Source organism: Schistocerca serialis, chromosome 11 (assembly GCF_023864345.2).
Source record: "Schistocerca serialis cubense isolate TAMUIC-IGC-003099 chromosome 11, iqSchSeri2.2, whole genome shotgun sequence".
Lineage (NCBI taxonomy): Eukaryota > Metazoa > Arthropoda > Insecta > Orthoptera > Acrididae > Schistocerca > Schistocerca serialis.
In genome coordinates, this window is record NC_064648.1 from 184,226,547 (window position 1) to 184,243,325 (window position 16,779).

General features: G+C 48.8%; 1 protein-coding gene across 1 annotated transcript in view; it reads left to right on the top strand.

Moving 5' to 3' along the window:
- Positions 1–379: 379 nt before the first annotated feature.
- The window catches only part of LOC126427123 (uncharacterized), a 525,102-nt gene continuing 508,702 nt past the window's right edge, over positions 380–16,779 (top strand). The window contains exon 1 of the mRNA XM_050089350.1: positions 380–670. Coding sequence (XP_049945307.1) covers positions 531–670 — 140 coding nt within the window. The 5' untranslated portion in view covers positions 380–530. The remainder of the gene's footprint in view (positions 671–16,779) is intronic.

Sequence of the window (16,779 nt, forward strand, 5' to 3'; positions counted from 1 at the left end):
TTTAGGATACGTGTGGGTTCCGTATTGTCTGACATCTTCCTCCAGGAGAATGGAGTGCCTCAGGGCTCCGTTTTGAGCGTAGCCCTTTTTGCCATAGCGATCAATCCAATTATGAATAGCATGCCATCTAACGTCTCTGGTTCTCTTTTCGTCGATGACTTCGCGATCTACTGCAGTGCCCAGAGAACATGCCTCCTGGAGCGCTGCCTTCAGCCTATGCTCATGGAGTGTGGCTAATGGCTTCCGGTTCTCTGAAGAGAAGACAGTATGCATCAACTTTTGGCGATATAAAGCATTCCTTCCACCATCCATATATCTCAGTCCCATTGTTCTGCCATTTGTGGAGACAACGAAGTTTTTAGGGCTAACACTGGACAGGAAACTTTGTTGGTCTCCGCATATCTCTTATTTGGCTGCCCGTTGTACACGTTCCCTTAATGTCCTCCGTGTTCTTAGTGGTTCATCTTGGGGAGCAAATCGTACTGTCCTGCTTTGCTTATATCGGTCCATAGTCTGATCAAAGCTGGATTATGGGAGCCTCGTCTGCTCGGCCATCCCTCTTATGCCATCTCAACTCCATCCATCATCGGGGGTTGCGTCTTGTAACTGGAGCATTCTATAGTAGTCCCATTGAGAGTCTTTATGCTGAAGCTGCCGAATTACCACTGACCTACTGGCGCGACGTACTGCTTTGTTGGTATGCCTGTCAGCTGTTGTCAGTGCCGACCACCCCTATTATCAGTCCTTCTTCGACGATTCTCTCGACTGTCAGTATGGGTTGTATGTCAGCCCTGCTGCCCCCTGGAGTCCGCTTTCATCGCCTGCTTCAATAATTAGATTTTGCCCTCACTACCACCTTCAGAGAGGGGGAGAGCGCGACACCACCTTGGCTCCAGGCTCCGGTTCACATTCATCTTGACCTCAGCTTGCTCCCGAAGGAGGCTACTCCAGATGCAGTGTATTGCTCACGGTTTGTTGAACTTCGTGCACGACTCACCAGTAACACCTTTATTTACACTAATGGCTCCAAAACTGACGATGGTGTCGGCTGTGCCTTTGTCGTCGGGGACGTCACCTTTAAATACCGGCTCCTTGAACAGTGTTCCAGCTTTACGGCCGAGCTTTTTGCTCTCTATCAGGCCGTTCAGTATGTCTGCCGCCACCACCATTCTCTGTATGTACTCTGCTCTGATTCACTCAGTGCTCTTCAGAGCCTCGGAGCTCCATATCCGGTCCATCCCTTGGTGCAACGGATCCAGCAATCCCTCCATTCTTTTGCTGATGATGGCTGTCCTGTTAGCTTTATGTGGGTTCCAGGCCATGTAGGAGTGCCTGGGAATGAGGCTGCTGATGTTGCGGCCAAAGCTGCAGTCGTCCTGCCTCGGACAGCCTCACTTTGTGCCCATCGTCTGATATTAGTGGGGTTGTTTGTAAGAGGTTTGTGTCATTATGGCGGGATACTTGGTCGTCACTTCAAGGAAATAAGCTCCGGGTCATAAAACCATTCCCAACTGCTTGGACAACCTCCTCCCAACCATCTCAGTAAGAGGAGGTCATTTTGGCCAGGTTGCGAATTGGGCATTGCTGGTTTAGCCACCACTACCTGCTCTCCGGTGACCCAGCCCCGCAGTGCCCTTGTGGTCATGCATTGACAGTGCGCCATGTTTTATTGTCGTGTCCCAGTTTTAATCAATCTCATGTTGTTCTGTCTCTGCCGTCTACCTTACAGGAAATTTTAGCTGACGACGCTTGAGCAGCTGCTCGTGTTCTTCGTTTTATTACTTTGACGGACTTGTGCAAAGACATCTAACCCTTTTAATTATTTTATCTGCATCCTTGTAAGAACTTTCTGGTGTCCCCCCCCTCCCCAACCCCTTGAGTTTTACCAGATTATATGTGCACTTACATTTGTGATTGGACGCTAATGACCTTAGTAGTTGAGCTCCCTAAAACCCCACAAAAAAAACCATTGCTGAATGAGAAGAAATTTAAATTTTTACTAATAAGTAGATTTACACAAGATGCCTTAGAAAATCTCTTTTCAATGGGCCACTTCAAAAATCCAGCACCAACACCACGAGAATTGAGATCAGCACTGAGGGTAATTACTTGTCCTCAGTTCTTTACTACTGTGACTGATAATAATGAGACTTAGGACAGTAGTTTCCTGGAAGAATTAGTGGGTGAATCTGTAAGTGAAGATGAGGATAAGTGTGCTGGGGTAGTTGATGAGCCACTTTGTAATATGGTGTGTGATTATGAGCACGAGTCTCTACACTATTTATGAAGTAACACTTTTAGGCAAGATATGAAGCATCATGCACTTTGAAAGTTTTGTGAGGAGGGCCCAACTGCATCTAGAGAAATTGTCTGTATGTCTGTGAACATGCTTTTTCATCTAAAGTCCTTTACAGAGACCTAACTTATTGAGCCAACAAGTGAGGTTGTCTGTGTATTTCAAATGGCAGAGATGTATTTGAGAAGCAACAAGAAGATATTACTCTTATGTGGATTGTTGCTCTCTGATATAGCCACTTCAGTGGTTGCATCAGTGAAGGAGAAAGTATTTTCCCAGTCTGCCACAGTGTACAGGAGAAAATAATTCACAGTTTCTTGGCAACAAGAGTTCATCTGCTTCTAAGGGAGGGGAATAAAAAATATCAGCGTGTAGTGACTCAAGGTAGTAGAAGTACGGACACGAGAAAATTAGTGCAGAAACTGTGACATCCAAAATCACTTTTTTATAAATGATTTGAAAAACTGACCTTCAAACATCTTTTGGTTGTCATTAACACTTTGGCACAAAATGTTGTTAACATGTTCTCTTCAGATGATCTCATTTGTGTTTAATTTACAGTGATTTCTATTTTTGTTCCATGTTTCTTTCTCTGAGTATGGAATGTTCTTATTATCTCGTGTAATATTTGTTACATTTTGCAAGTAGACTATTTCCCTGTCAAGGGTTTGGAATGATGCAATATAAATAAAAACTTTGTCCTTAAACCTGTGTACATATTTGACTTCTTGCTTTGCCACTACCTTTGTTTCTTCCTTGTGATTCATTTGATTTCTTTTATTTTTTCTCTGAATTTTAATAGCTTCTTATACATATGATGGAACTACATTTCATGTAATATTGTAGAGAGGAAAAAAGTATACCTTCTTCCAGAAAGAACACTAGCTTGCACTCTGTACTCTTTCCTAGCTCAGAATGAAATAGCACATATGCAAAATCTGTTGGAGAGTACGTTATGAAGAACACTTGTTTCTAAACATGGTAAAATTTGAATGTCATTTAAAGTAAATGCCATGCGCATTTTGTATTGTAACCTATTTTTATTTGTCTTCATAATCTAGAAATTTATGTTGAAAACCATGAATATGTGAATGGAAATGCAGTTGACTCGGGTAACTTTGCACCACTTTAAACCATTTTTTGAAAATACTGCCCGCAAAATGTTACTTGTTGCAACCCATGTAGTTAAAGGTACTGATTGCTTTTGATGGTAAAAATACAGACAAATTGACCTTTTGCTGTGATATTTTAAAATTTATACTGATAAAGTTACACTGCCATTCTGGCGAAGTTTAGGTCAGTCGTGGAAAACACATTATTTTACCCATATAAAATTATCTGGGATATTTTAAGCCATTCAAAAAGTAAGTCAGTGGTTAATAAGAAGCCTATACAAATTGTTCTAGTTCAATAACGCAGCTTTACTTTGAAGATTAAAGATATTTAGATAGACCTGTTTCTACACAGTGTCTAGTTAAGGCAATATAAATCTAAAAATAACACATTTCCTCAGGAGATTTTTAATAACACATATTACGATTAATAGTGCACACATTGTCTTCAAAGTAGAACAACACTTTCAGTAATACCATATAGTAAATACATTCCCTCGAACATTTTCAGATATTGAGCATAGATGTTCACTGCTATTATGGACCATGCTCCTTTCTGTTAAAAGGTATTGGGGAAGATTCATCCTTTTATTAATAGACTGTCTTTGCAGTACAAAAGTCCATGTTAGCATTCAAGCCAAAACATATTTCATTTTTCCTTTCTTGGTCCTGCAATTGCAACTTATTTTAAATGAGATGTAATTGCCTCATCTCTGCTGCAGTGAATTCTCCAGCATGTGATTTACCTTCATACAGTGTAACGATATATCAATTATTTGAAAGTTGTATTCAAAAATAAATGTAAATTTAATGAACAAATCTATCAGCAAACCTAGAACCACGTTCCTTTATTGGTAGTGACAGAAATGATGTTTATAAGTTCCCTGTGAGACTGCTGTTTACACCTAATTCAGCTAATTTCGTGCTACTTCCAGGAACATCTCCATGCTGATTATTTTAATTTCAATGTCTGGCTACTGCAGCATGAGTTCTTATACATTTTCTTATTTTTGGGTTTATGTTGGTTGTGGCGGGGAAGGTTGCAGGAACTCTCCTTACACACTCAGTTAATTTTATCCATTTCTGGCCTTTCGTCTTTTTATACATTTCTGTTACCTAGTTTGCAATGCATTTGAACATCAAAGAAAAATGAGAAGAGCTAATGGGATGGTTTAATAGTAATTTAATTACAAAATAGAAATCTTAGAGTATAGTTTAAACATACATTTCGGATGCTCATAATAAAATCGTACTTCGTTCAATACAACATAATGTAAAAAAAGAATATCTTTATGCACAATGCAAGTACCGAACCTACGACCTTACATTCAGTAAACATTGTTACCGGGAGACGTCTATTTCTTGTGCAACCTGGCCAAGAATATATAGTACCTACATTAATACGAATAGTTGTTACTGTCTCGTACAGCCTACTTTGATCATAGGACTAGTTTCATTTGAACACATTTTAAACATATTGTATTTTCTTGTACTTCAGTAATCATTATCCTAATGCCATGAATTTGCAGAAAAAAATTTGTGGAATAGACCTGACAAAACTATAAAGCATGCGTAATCATATAGGCACGTTTATCAATTCTGTTTACTGAGGTACCGTGCATATACATGTAAAGGCAATGCTTTCATTTCATAGCAGAAACAAGAAATAAGTCGATATAGAGCTTTACATCAGCGACTGATTTTTCCCTGCACTTGCGGCCTAATATTGGTTCCCTTATGCCCTACTGACTATTGGATAGGTCCAATTTCACGCTAATTACGGAAGCAGATGTTCAAACTCGATACCGCATCAAGAACTGCGAAATATACTTCCGCTATTAATTTTTTTTTTTTTTTTTTTCCTTATTGTGATTTCATGCCCCTGCCCCATATGGGCAGGGGAGGGCTGTCAGCAGCACAATCCGCCGCTCTTCAGCCGAATGACATGGCAACTAAAACAAGAATAAAATAATACAGACATAAGGAGGTAAAAAGGGGAACATAAAACAGAGTAAGGGGAGAAAATGGAGGTAAAAATCACTGACATGTCCGCTATTAATAAGAATAGCAGGCAAAAAACTGTTATGCTCCCCGCAACAAATGCTTTTCGACTTATTTCGCTATAAATTTGTTGTTTTGTTGCAAAATATCCGACATGTTCTGTTTGAAGCCACTGATCAGTTTTAGCGGTGTATTAGACAGCTGAGTGCACTTCTTTAATAAACATGGCTAAATATACTGCAACAGCAAATCTATCACCAGCGGCGCAGTGGGATGAAAGTGGCGCCCACTGGCTGGGTGACCATACTTTCCCTATACAAGGAATCATGCTCCGCAACTCACGCCTGCCATCTGTGGGTGGCAATTAGAACTACGACTACACTCCCGGCAGCTGCTGCTATCTCGCGTCACCCCTGTACACTACTTCCCGCTGGCTGGTTTCTTTTTAAGTTCGTCAGGTTAGCGCGAGCGCAATCCCGACTTCCAAAAATTATGCGCCCGAGGGACGGGCGTTTTTTTTTAAATTTATTTGAGAACATAACATCATTACAACAATATATGAACAGAAAAAGGTAATTTTGAATAGCAGGTCAATATTTTACATAATCTAAATCCTTTAAAGAAAACAGAACTAAAAAACAATTGAAATGTGTGACAAGTTATTCACAGAGCGCTTTTTGGTAACAATTCTAAAAAAGCAGTATGAGTTGTGAAATTTAAACAAAAATTGAAATAAGTGTATCATGTAAGAAAGTAAGAGAAAATGGAAAACTCTAACGAGAAAAGAGAAATAAAAGGGATACTTCTAGCGAAAGCATTCAATGTAACTGAAACATCCTCTGATAGCCATACAGTAACGCAATTGATGAAGGGTTGGCACAATGTTCGCTGTACTTTGGTGAACGGTGCAATCGTTGATGACATTCCGACAGGAAGGCCATGTGCTGCATGGCATCGCTCTGTTGTAACTCAAAAGTGGCGTAGGCGGTTTGTCCCAGTAGCCAGGCCGCGGCGTTGCACTTTGTTCTTGGGTGCAGTTTGAAGTCAGGAAAGAGAATCCACATCGGTGTCACACTGGAAGGTGCAGTCTCCACCATCAATCGGCATAACACGCAGCGGCACGCTATTCGGTGGTCTCTGGTGACCGCATCTACACACTGGCTGCATTCGTTCGTCTGACTGAGGTGAGTGTCTGTTAGTCGCTGCTTAGTCGAAAAGGTGTCATTGACAACTCAGTACCACAGCAAACTCATGTCCAGAATCTCCCCCCATTACACCTCCTGCCGTCTTCTGCTTGCCTGGGCTTCCAACGTGAGTGCAACGAACAAACTGACGCCATAGGCGAAAGGAAAAATTGTCATTTCAATACTGGAACGAATCCCGACCCAGCTGGTACGATAGGAGATATTCTTGGCATTTAAGCAGCACTTTCCGTCATAATTCGAGGGTTTCACTGTGTGAGAAAAAACGTGGGAAGAATTTTTACGTGGCTGACGGCATTGTGATGTTTACATCTAGTCCACATAAACCTGGAGGACAGTCGAGTTAAGGACCTCAAACACCATGTCTGAAAGTATTCTTGAAATTCGATACAAAAAACTAATAAAATACAACGAAGAAATCGACAAAAGTTGCGGATTGGGCAGAGAAGAAAAAAAAACAGGAAAATAAAAGTAATCTGGGCTGCTTTACTGTGAACACACATGCTAAAGGCTTTGGAAAAGTAATTTTCCTGATTGTTCGAAAGGCGAAGTTTGAAAATGCTACCAGCTTTGACTTTCAGCAAGTGATCTTTAAATGACAGTCTGTATGCCAGCATTTGGATGATAGATCGACCTAGGAAGTTTCTGCCTTCTGGTGCAGGCGCCCGAATTGAAAACTGGAAATATAACAGTTCCAGAGCTGTATCTCATGTTCATCCGTGATGCGAAGATGAAACCCGGGAACGTACGTGAGATGCACTTCCGCGTTTCGTAAAGAGGCTCAAAACATGTTATCTGAGCCCTCCAAAAATTGACTGCGAATACATAACAACACACGATCGATGGTGTTTTTTCTTTTTTTTTTTTTTCTTTATTGAATTTCAATTCCCCCCAAAGGGGGCGGGCTGGCAGCAGCTTAGGACGCCGCTCTGCAGCCTACAGATTTTCTGACAAAGAGCAGGAGAATAAATAATAATAAAAAACAGGCGATAAAATCGGGGACTTAGTGAGTAACAAGGTGAAAAGAAAATGGGGAAATTAAAACAAGCAACAGAGGGATGATGAAGCGAATAAAAATACATACGGAGCAGACAGGGAAAACAACAGACAGTTAAAAAAAAACACGGCGACAGTCTGGATTCTGTTCGCAAAGTATATAAAATTCACACCCAGCGACAGCATGGTTTCTGTTCGCAACACAACACTGAATAGGCACTAGAATACAGCACGAAAAAGTCGGCAAAGGTGACACCACAGTCGAGAGCAGGTGGGGGAAACGGGACAGGAGATGGGAAAACAAAAGGGGGGAAAGGAGAGTAAAAGCGAAGGGGGGGGGGGGGAACCGGGAAAGGAGCTGATGGAGGATGAGGACCCATAAGAGGGGTAGGGGGCAGACGCGACAGGGAGGGGGGTAGGTAGAGGAGGGGAATACAAAAGGACTGGGGGGGGAGAAGGGAGGTAGGGAGAGCCGTAGTGGGGAGGAAACAGGACGGAAGGGGGGGGGAAGAGGGAGCCCAGGGAAAGGACAGAGGAAAGGAGGGGGAGGGAGGATCAGAGTTGATAGGAAGGATAAATGGAGGGAGAGAGGGCATCATGCGGGAGGGGGAGCTGACGGAAGCCAGCTTGGGAAAGGAGATGGAGGGTGTAGAGATGGAGGGTAGGGGGGACACAACGGTGAAGACGTGGCAGGGGGCGAGGATGGGAGAGGAGAGGAGCAACCAGGGGGTGAGGGGGTTCTAGACGGCGGGAGGTGTAGAGGATGCGGATATGTTCGAGGAAGAGGAGCAGATGGGGGAAAGGAATGAGATCATAGAGGATCCGCGTGGGGGACGGGAGGCGGATACGGAAGGCGAGGCGGAGTGCATGATGCTCAAGGATCTGGAGGGACTGATAGAATTTGGGGGGGGCAGATATCCAGGCAGGACTGGCATAACAGAGGATGGGACGGATTAAGGATTTGTAGGTGTGGAGGATGGTGGAGGGGTGCAACCCCCATGTCCGGCCAGAGAGGAGTTTGAGGAGGTGGAGGCGGTTGTGGGCTTTGGATTGGATGGATCGGAGATGAGGGATCCAGGTGAGGTGACGGTCAATGGTGAGGCCAAGGTAGGTGAGGGTGGGGGTGAGACGGACAGGACGTGCGCAGACAGTAAGAGAGAAATCCAGGAGCCAGAAGGAGCGAGTGGTACGACCTACGATGATTGCCTGGGTCTTGGAAGGATTTAGTTTCAGGAGCCATTGGTTACACCATGCAGAAAAACGGTCAAGGTGATTCTGGAGAAGGCGTTGGGACCGTTGGAGGGTAGGAGCGAGGGCGAGGAATGCGGTGTCATCAGCATATTGCAAGAGGTGCACTGGAGGGGGGGGGGTGGGGGCATATCGGCCGTGTACAGGAGGTAGAGGAGAGGGGAGAGGACAGAGCCCTGGGGCACACCGGCAGAGGGGTAGAAGGTGCGGGAATTGGCATGATGGATGGTAACGTATGAGGGGCGGCGGGAGAGGAAGGAGGCCACCAGACGGATGTAGTTGATAGGAAGGACGTAGGTTTGGAGTTTAAACAGGAGACCGGGATGCCAGACACGGTCGTAGGCCTTTTCAAGGTCAAGTGAGACAAAAATGGCGGAGGACGGGAGTTAAGCTGGAGGGAGAGGAGATGAGTGAGGTGGAGGAGTTGGTCATCAGCAGAGAAGGAAGGTCGAAAGCCACATTGGGTGTTTGGGAGGAGGTGGTTTTGGTGGAGGTGGAGATGGATGCGCCGGGAAAGGATGGATTCCAAGAGCTTTCTGAACACCGACGTGAGACAGATAGGACGATAGGAAGAGGCATCAGATGGAGGCTTATTGGGTTTGGAGAACATCAGGATACGGGAGGTATCGATGGTGTCGTTTTTTTTTTTTTTTTCTTTATTGTGATTTTCAAACCCGTACAAACAGGCAGGCTGTCAGCAGCATGGTACGCCGCTCTTCAGCCGTAGAGGAGATAAAGAGAGAACAGAAAGAATACACAAATGTGACATAACGGTGGGGAATAAAACAGTAGACACATAAAGACAAACACGGAGCCGTTCACACTTGACGAAAATTCACTACAAACTGTTGTCACGACGCACTAACACTGAAGATGGCGATGGCACAGGTGAACGATGGAGTATGACGGGAACACTGAACACGAAACACGACGGCACTCACGAGACACTGATGGCGACGATCTCCGGCGCGCGAATGTCCACTCAGCGTGTACGAGTCCGGGGACCTGCCAAGAGAGGAGGGGGAGGAGGAGGAAGGGGAAATGGGAGAGGGGAGAGCAGAGATGCCATGGGCAAAGGAGAGAGGGGGAGGGAGGTAGGGGGAGTGAAGCCCGGAGGAGAGGGTAGGAGGGAGGGGGGAAGGGAAAGAGAAGGGAAGGGAAAAGGGGGGGAGGGAGGGTGCCTGAAGGAAAGGACACAGGAGGGGGGGGAGGATCAAAGTTGATAGGAGGGGTAGATGCAGGGGAGGAGGACATCAGCAGGGAGGGGGAGCTGGCGGAAGCCACCTTGGGAGAGGGTAAGGAGGGTGGAGAGATGGAGACCGGGTGGGACATGGGAGTACAGGCGCGGCAGCGGGCGGGGGTGGGAGAGGACCGGGGAGACGAGCGGGTGAGGTGGATCGAGTTTACGGGAGGTGTATAGGATTCGTATCCTTTCGAGGAAGAGGAGGAGGTGGGGGAAGGGGATAAGGTCATACAGGATCCGCGTGGGGGAAGGGAGACGGATGCGATAGGCAAGGCGGAGAGCATGGCGTTCAAGGATTTTGAGGGATTTATAAAAGGAAGGGGGGCGGAGATCCAGGCTGGATGGGCGTAACAGAGGATAGGGCGGATAAGGGACTTATAGGTGTGGAGGATGGTGGAGGGGTCCAGACCCCACGTCCGGCCGGAAAGGAGTTTGAGGAGACGGAGTCGGGAACGTGCCTTGGCTTGGATTGTCTGGAGATGGGGAGTCCAGGAGAGGCGACGGTCGAGGGTGACGCCAAGGTACTTAAGGGTGGGGGTGAGAGCGATGGGACGGCCATAAACGGTGAGATAGAAATCAAGGAGGCGGAAGGAGGGAGTGGTTTTGCCTACAATGATCGCCTGGGTTTTGGAAGGATCGACCTTGAGCAACCACTGGTTGCACCAAGCGGTGAACCGGTCAAGATGGGATTGGAGAAGGCGTTGAGAGCGTTGCAGGGTGGGGGCAAGGGCAAGGAAGGCGGTGTCATCGGCAAACTGGAGAAGGTGGACGGGGGGTGACGGCGGCGGCATATCCGCCGTGTACAACAAGTACAGAAGGGGGGAGAGGACGGAGCCTTGGGGCACACCGGCGGAGGGGAAAAAGGTGTAGGAATCGGTATTATGGATGGTGACATGGGAAGGACGGCGGGAGAGAAAGGAACCGATCAGACGAACGTAGTTAATGGGAAGGGCGAAGGTTTGGAGCTTGAAGAGGAGACCGGAATGCCATACGCGGTCATATGCGCGTTCGAGGTCAAGAGAGAGGAAGATTGCGGAGCGACGGGAATTGAGCTGTTCGGAAAGGAGATGAGTGAGGTGAAGGAGAAGATCGTCGGAAGAGAAGGACGGCCGAAAGCCACACTGGGTAACGGGGAGGAGGCGGTGCTGGCGGAGATGCTGGTGGACGCGGCGGGTGAGGATAGATTCCAGGACCTTGCTGAAGACCGAGGTAAGGCTGATGGGACGGTAGGAGGAGACGGCGGACGGCGGTTTGCCAGGTTTGAGGAACATGAGGATACGGGAGGTTTTCCACAGGTCGGGGTAGTAACCGGTGGACAGGACTACATTGTAGAGCCTGGCCAGGGTGGAGAGAAAAGAGACAGGAGCTTCACGAAGGTGACGGTAGGTAACACGATCGTGACCAGGAGCGGTGTTGCGTTTGGTGCGGAGTGTATTGATGAGATCCTGTGTGGTGATGGGGGCATTAAGGTCCGTGTGTGGAATGTTGTCCAAGTACTGGAAACCAGGAGCGAGGGGAGGGACAGAGGTGTCAGTTCGATCGCGGATATCTGGGAAGAGGGAGTAATCGAACTGGGGATCATCAGGGATGGAAAACACATCGGATAGGTAGGAGGCAAAGTGATTGGCCTTACTAAGGGCGTCAGGGAAGGGGTGATCATCGTGGAGAAGAGGATAGTAGGGGGAGGGTTTAGTTCCGGTAAGGCGACGGAAGGCGGTCCAGAACTTGGACGAGTTTATAGGGAGGGTAGCATTTAAACGGGTGCATGTCTGTCGCCAGTCCCGGCGTTTCTTGGCCGCGAGCAAATTTCGAATGTGTCGCTGTAGTTGCCGGTGGCGTCGTAGGGTGTCCGGGTCACGCGTGCGGAGGAAGGCACGGTAGAGACGACGGGATTCACGGAGGAGGAGGACGGCCTGTGGTGGTAAGGTAGGACGGTGCGGGTGGATGGCAACAGTAGGGACGTGGGCCTCCACGGCCTCAGACAAGGTCTGCTGGAGAAAGGAGGCGGCATGGGTGACATCATCGGGATGGCGGTAGGCGAGAGGGTGGCCATCGACCTGAGTGGAGAGGGTATCCCGGTAGGCATTCCAGTTGGCACGGGAATAGTCATGGATGTACTTAGGGGGAGGGTCATGACGAGGGTCGGGGCGGGGGCGACAGCCGTCTGAAACGGTGAGGAGGACAGGGAGATGGTCGCTACCAATAGGCTCCAGGACATCCACCGCAATGCGACCAAGGAGGTTGGGGGAGGAGAGGATAACATCGGGAGTGGAGTTGGATTCGGGACGGGTGTGCTGGGGGATGGGGATGAGGTCGCCTTGAAGGGAGGAGAGGAACCGATGCCACCGCCGTAACTGGGCAGCGGAGCGACTATGGATGTTGAGGTCGATCACATAGGAGGAGAAGGTACGGTCGATGTGGGAGAGGAAGTCGAAAGGAAGAGGGGCGTTGGGGCGGACATAGATGGTGGCACAGGTAATGGTAAGGCCGGGGAAGAAGAGACTAAGGATCAGGTGTTCGGTGGGGTCGGGAAGGAGAGGCTGGAGCCGAACGGGGATCTGGCGGTGGTGGCCAATGGCAACTCCGCCACGCGCAACTGGGAGGGGATTATCGGAGCGGTGGAGGAGATAGGGGGAGGTGTGGATGGAGTGGTGGGGTTGGAGGAAGGTTTCATTGAGGAGGAAGGCATCCACACGGTGGGTAGCAAGGGTGTGCAGGAAGAGATTCTTGTTGGCGGGAAGGGAGCGGATATTGTTGAAAAGGATACGATGCTGTCGCGCCATGATAAGGACTTATACGAGGGTGTCAAGGCGGGAGAAGGTGAAATGGGCCTGGTTATTGGAAAAGGTGGCGTACATTTTAAGGTGGAATATGGAACGGGCGGCGAGGGAGATCTGTTGTAAGGTGTGGGGGCGCTGAAAGGGATGGACGTTTTGGAGGACAATGGTGAGGAACCTGATGATGTCCTCAGCAGTGGGGGGGGACGAAGGGAATTGCCAGGAGGGGTGGGGGCGTCCAGGGGACGGACAGGGACGGTGAGTTCAGGAGTGGTGGGAGGGGGTCGGGCTTTACACTTTTGGGAGTAGGTGGGGTGGGGGAGGCTGCAGGTATTACAGGAGGGAGGGGATTGGAGGTTGGGGCACTGCCGGAGGAAGTGCGCTTGCCGACAATGCGGGCAGGTGGGGGCCTCGCGGCACTCTGCTGTTGGATGTGCATTGTAGCGCAGACATCTCTGGCAGCGCAGGGATTGAGGGGGGGAACGGGAGGGGTCGACCTTGAACCGCTGATTGAAGAGGAGGGCACCCTCCTTCAGGAGACGGTCAATGGAGGGGGCGTCCTCAGAGAAAACCCGCATAAGGCGGGTGGGGCCGGTCGCGTTGAAAATGCGGCGGACTGCCCGCACCTCCAGGGTGGGATGGGCCTTCAGCTCCGCCAGCACCTCCTCCTCCGTGATCGACGGGCTAAGCCGAGTGATCACGGCGGTGAGGGTCGGCGGGCGACGCGGGGGTTGGGGTTGGCGGGTAGGAGATGGGGAGGGAGCAGGGGTGAGGGTGGCGTGAGGACCAAAACGGGTGATGGGGAGGCGGGAGAGGATGTCAGTATGGAGGGTTGGGCTGGGGGAGGAGATAAGAACAGAATCCCGTCTGGGAGTAAGGAGAGAGATGGGGGCGCCAGGGAAATGTTGGCGGAGGAGGAGGGAGAGATTCCGGGCCTCGAGGAAGGAAGGATCGGGACGGGACAGGAGATATTTGTAGAGACCGGGTGGGGAGGAGGAGGAGGAGGGAGCGGGGCCTGGTGGGGAGACGTCCATGGCATTTTGGGGTGGGGATGGGGGGCGGGGTGGAGCCTTTTTAGGAGCAGAGGAAGTGGAGGCGCCACTAGGGCGTTTGACAGCGGCAGATGGGCGGGTGGTGACAGGAGGGACGGGAACGACGGGGAGGTGGTGGGAAGGGACAGGTCCCGGCACGGACGCAGCAGTCGGCGCCGGAGATAGTGACTGTGACGGTGCAGGCGAAAGTGATGGTGATGGTGATGGTGATGGTGACGGTGACGATGATGACGGAGGTGGCGGCGATGGCGATGGCGACGGGGAGAGCTGGGCGTGGGCAGTGGCCCGACGGGCCACCACCCTAGCCGGAGCTGCAGTGACAGGCTGGGGGAGTGGGGGAAAAGGATCAGAACGAGAGGAAGAGGCGGGAGAGGGGGCGACAAAGAGCGAGGGCGAAGGGATAGAGAGGAGGGGAGGGATGGAAGGAGGGGGGTGGGACTGGGCACACCAAGTGATAGTGGTGGAGGCGGCGGAAGGGGACGTATACACGATGGCGGTGGTGGTAGTAGTGACGGTGGTGGTGGGGGTGGGGGCGGACATGACGACAAGAAGAAGAAAGAAAAACACAGCACTAAAAGGACAGGACACACACTGGGAGGCGACGGCGACGGCGACGGCGACGGCGACGGCGCAGCGAGAGGCAGGGACGCTGCTGCCGCGGACGGGGCCGGGGCGGCGACGGCGGCGGCGGCTGCTGCTGCTGCTGCTGCTGCTGCTGCTGGCTGGACTGCTGCTGGCTGGACTGCTGCTGCCACCGGAGGGCTGGCTGGCTGGCTGGCTGGCTGGCTGCGGGACCACTGCTGCAGGCCGGGACCGGGAACTGCTGCTGCTGCTGCTGCTGCTGCTGCTGCTGCTTCTTCTTCTTCTTGGCTGGCTGGCTGGCACCTGTAACCCCTAGCACTTCGATTAGCGCGAAAATGGCACTATCGAAAGGCGGTAACCTTGCGGCGTACCGCCGGAGATGTCGATGGTGTCCGTAGTTGCCATATTTAAATAACACCTTGCTAAGAGTCTTTATGGGTATGAAGTATATTTTTCACAGATAATAAAAAGAAGTGGGCGCTTATTGCTATTTTTCTAGCAAACTGCAAATAAGAAATTGATATACGTGGAAAAATGTATGTTACTTCCAAAGTTTTTGTGCTAACCTTTAGAATGGGAGGTAAAATATGCAGCGTCAGCAAACTGCGGTGGTTCTCGGCGTTGCCAACAGATGGCAGGTCAAGACGCTGCTTCAGATAACTTGGCGATCCTTTTAGCCCCGTCTCTTATCGCCGTCTACAGTTCGTGATTGGCCGAAAACGAGTTGCACTGGTGACGTAAGGTTAGGTTCGTTTAAGCAGTCGCCGGCGGTCCCACGTGCATACGCAGAGCTGAGCTGAAATTTACAGAATGCTATTCTTTGGCAAATTACGTCCTGGCAGCACGCTGTTCTCTCGTTATTGTAGCTCCTCACATGGTTTTATACTGAGACCTACAGAAGGGGATCCATACTCGAGAAAATAAAGCGTAGTCAGCAGCATTTTTTTCAAGAAAATAATTTAAAAGTCGGTAGTGTGCAGGTTTATTAACAGGAAAGTAACTGGAACCCCTTATGGCTACTTACAAGTCTCCATTTATCTCCGAAGATAATTAAAAATACTCCATACGCTAAGGTATAGCCCTCTCCCCCGCCAAACTGTCATAAATAACTTATTGACCTTAGTTCTGGTATACATGAGCAACTGCTTGATTGCATTTTTAATTGTTGCTAGAAATTCGGATTCTTTCTTACTAGCTTTTTGTAGGGTTGCGTTGACACGAACCTGACGGGAATTGCTACATAACACTACTGCACAGTAAGAATTTAAAGAACAGGGCTATGTTAAAGTCAGTACAAAGCAAAATACTAGCGTACCCTGAACAGTAGAATTGGCGCTGAGTAGGAAGAAGAAACCTGTAATATTCAGATACAGAATTAATAGTGTCCTGCTTGACACAGTCGAGTCGTTTAAATATCTGGGCGTAAGACGATATGGAATGGAACGAGCATGTGAGAACTGTAATAGGAAAGGCGAATGGTTGACTTTGGTCAATTGGGAGAATTTTAAGGAAGTGTGATTCATCTGTAAAGGAGACCGCATATTAGGATACTGGAGCGACCAGTTCTCGAGTACTGGTCGAGTGTTTGGGATCAGTACAAGGTCAGATTAAAGGAAGACTTCTAAGCGAGTCAGAGGTTGGCTGCAAGATTTGTTACTGGTGGGTTCGAACGATGTGCAGATGTTCAGGAAACCAGTCGGCACTGGAAGGAAGCTGATGTTCTTTTTGAGGTCACTGTTGAGAAAATTTAAGTACCAGCACTTGAGGCTGACTGCCGGAAGATTCTAGTTCTGCCCACATACATTTCGCATAAGGAGCACGAGAATAAGATTAGAGACATTAATGCTTTTACAGAGGCATATAGACAGCCGTTTTTCCTTCGTTCCCTTTGTGAGTGGAACAGGAAAGGACATGGCTGGTAGTGGTACAGGGTACCCTCTGTACAGTGGGGTCGGAGTATCTACGTAGATGTAGATGTAGAGTCGTTGACAAGCCTTGAGCGACAACGAAATACGTTGTTGGCAGGCATTACCACATCCAGTAGATGGCGTTGTGAGTATTATCTTTGAAGGCAAAAGTTTTGGCCGGCAGAAAGATCTGTGTTTGTTATTGTTCTCGTCAAGATAAGTAGATACTGCGTTGAACTGTAGTAGTAACACAGCAGTAGGCTTTGTGCTGTTCCGATTTCTAAGAGACGAACAGCGAATCACATAATAGTTGGAGAGAGAAGAAGAAATGTAATATACATTCCGTTTTGGGAGGCAAATAAG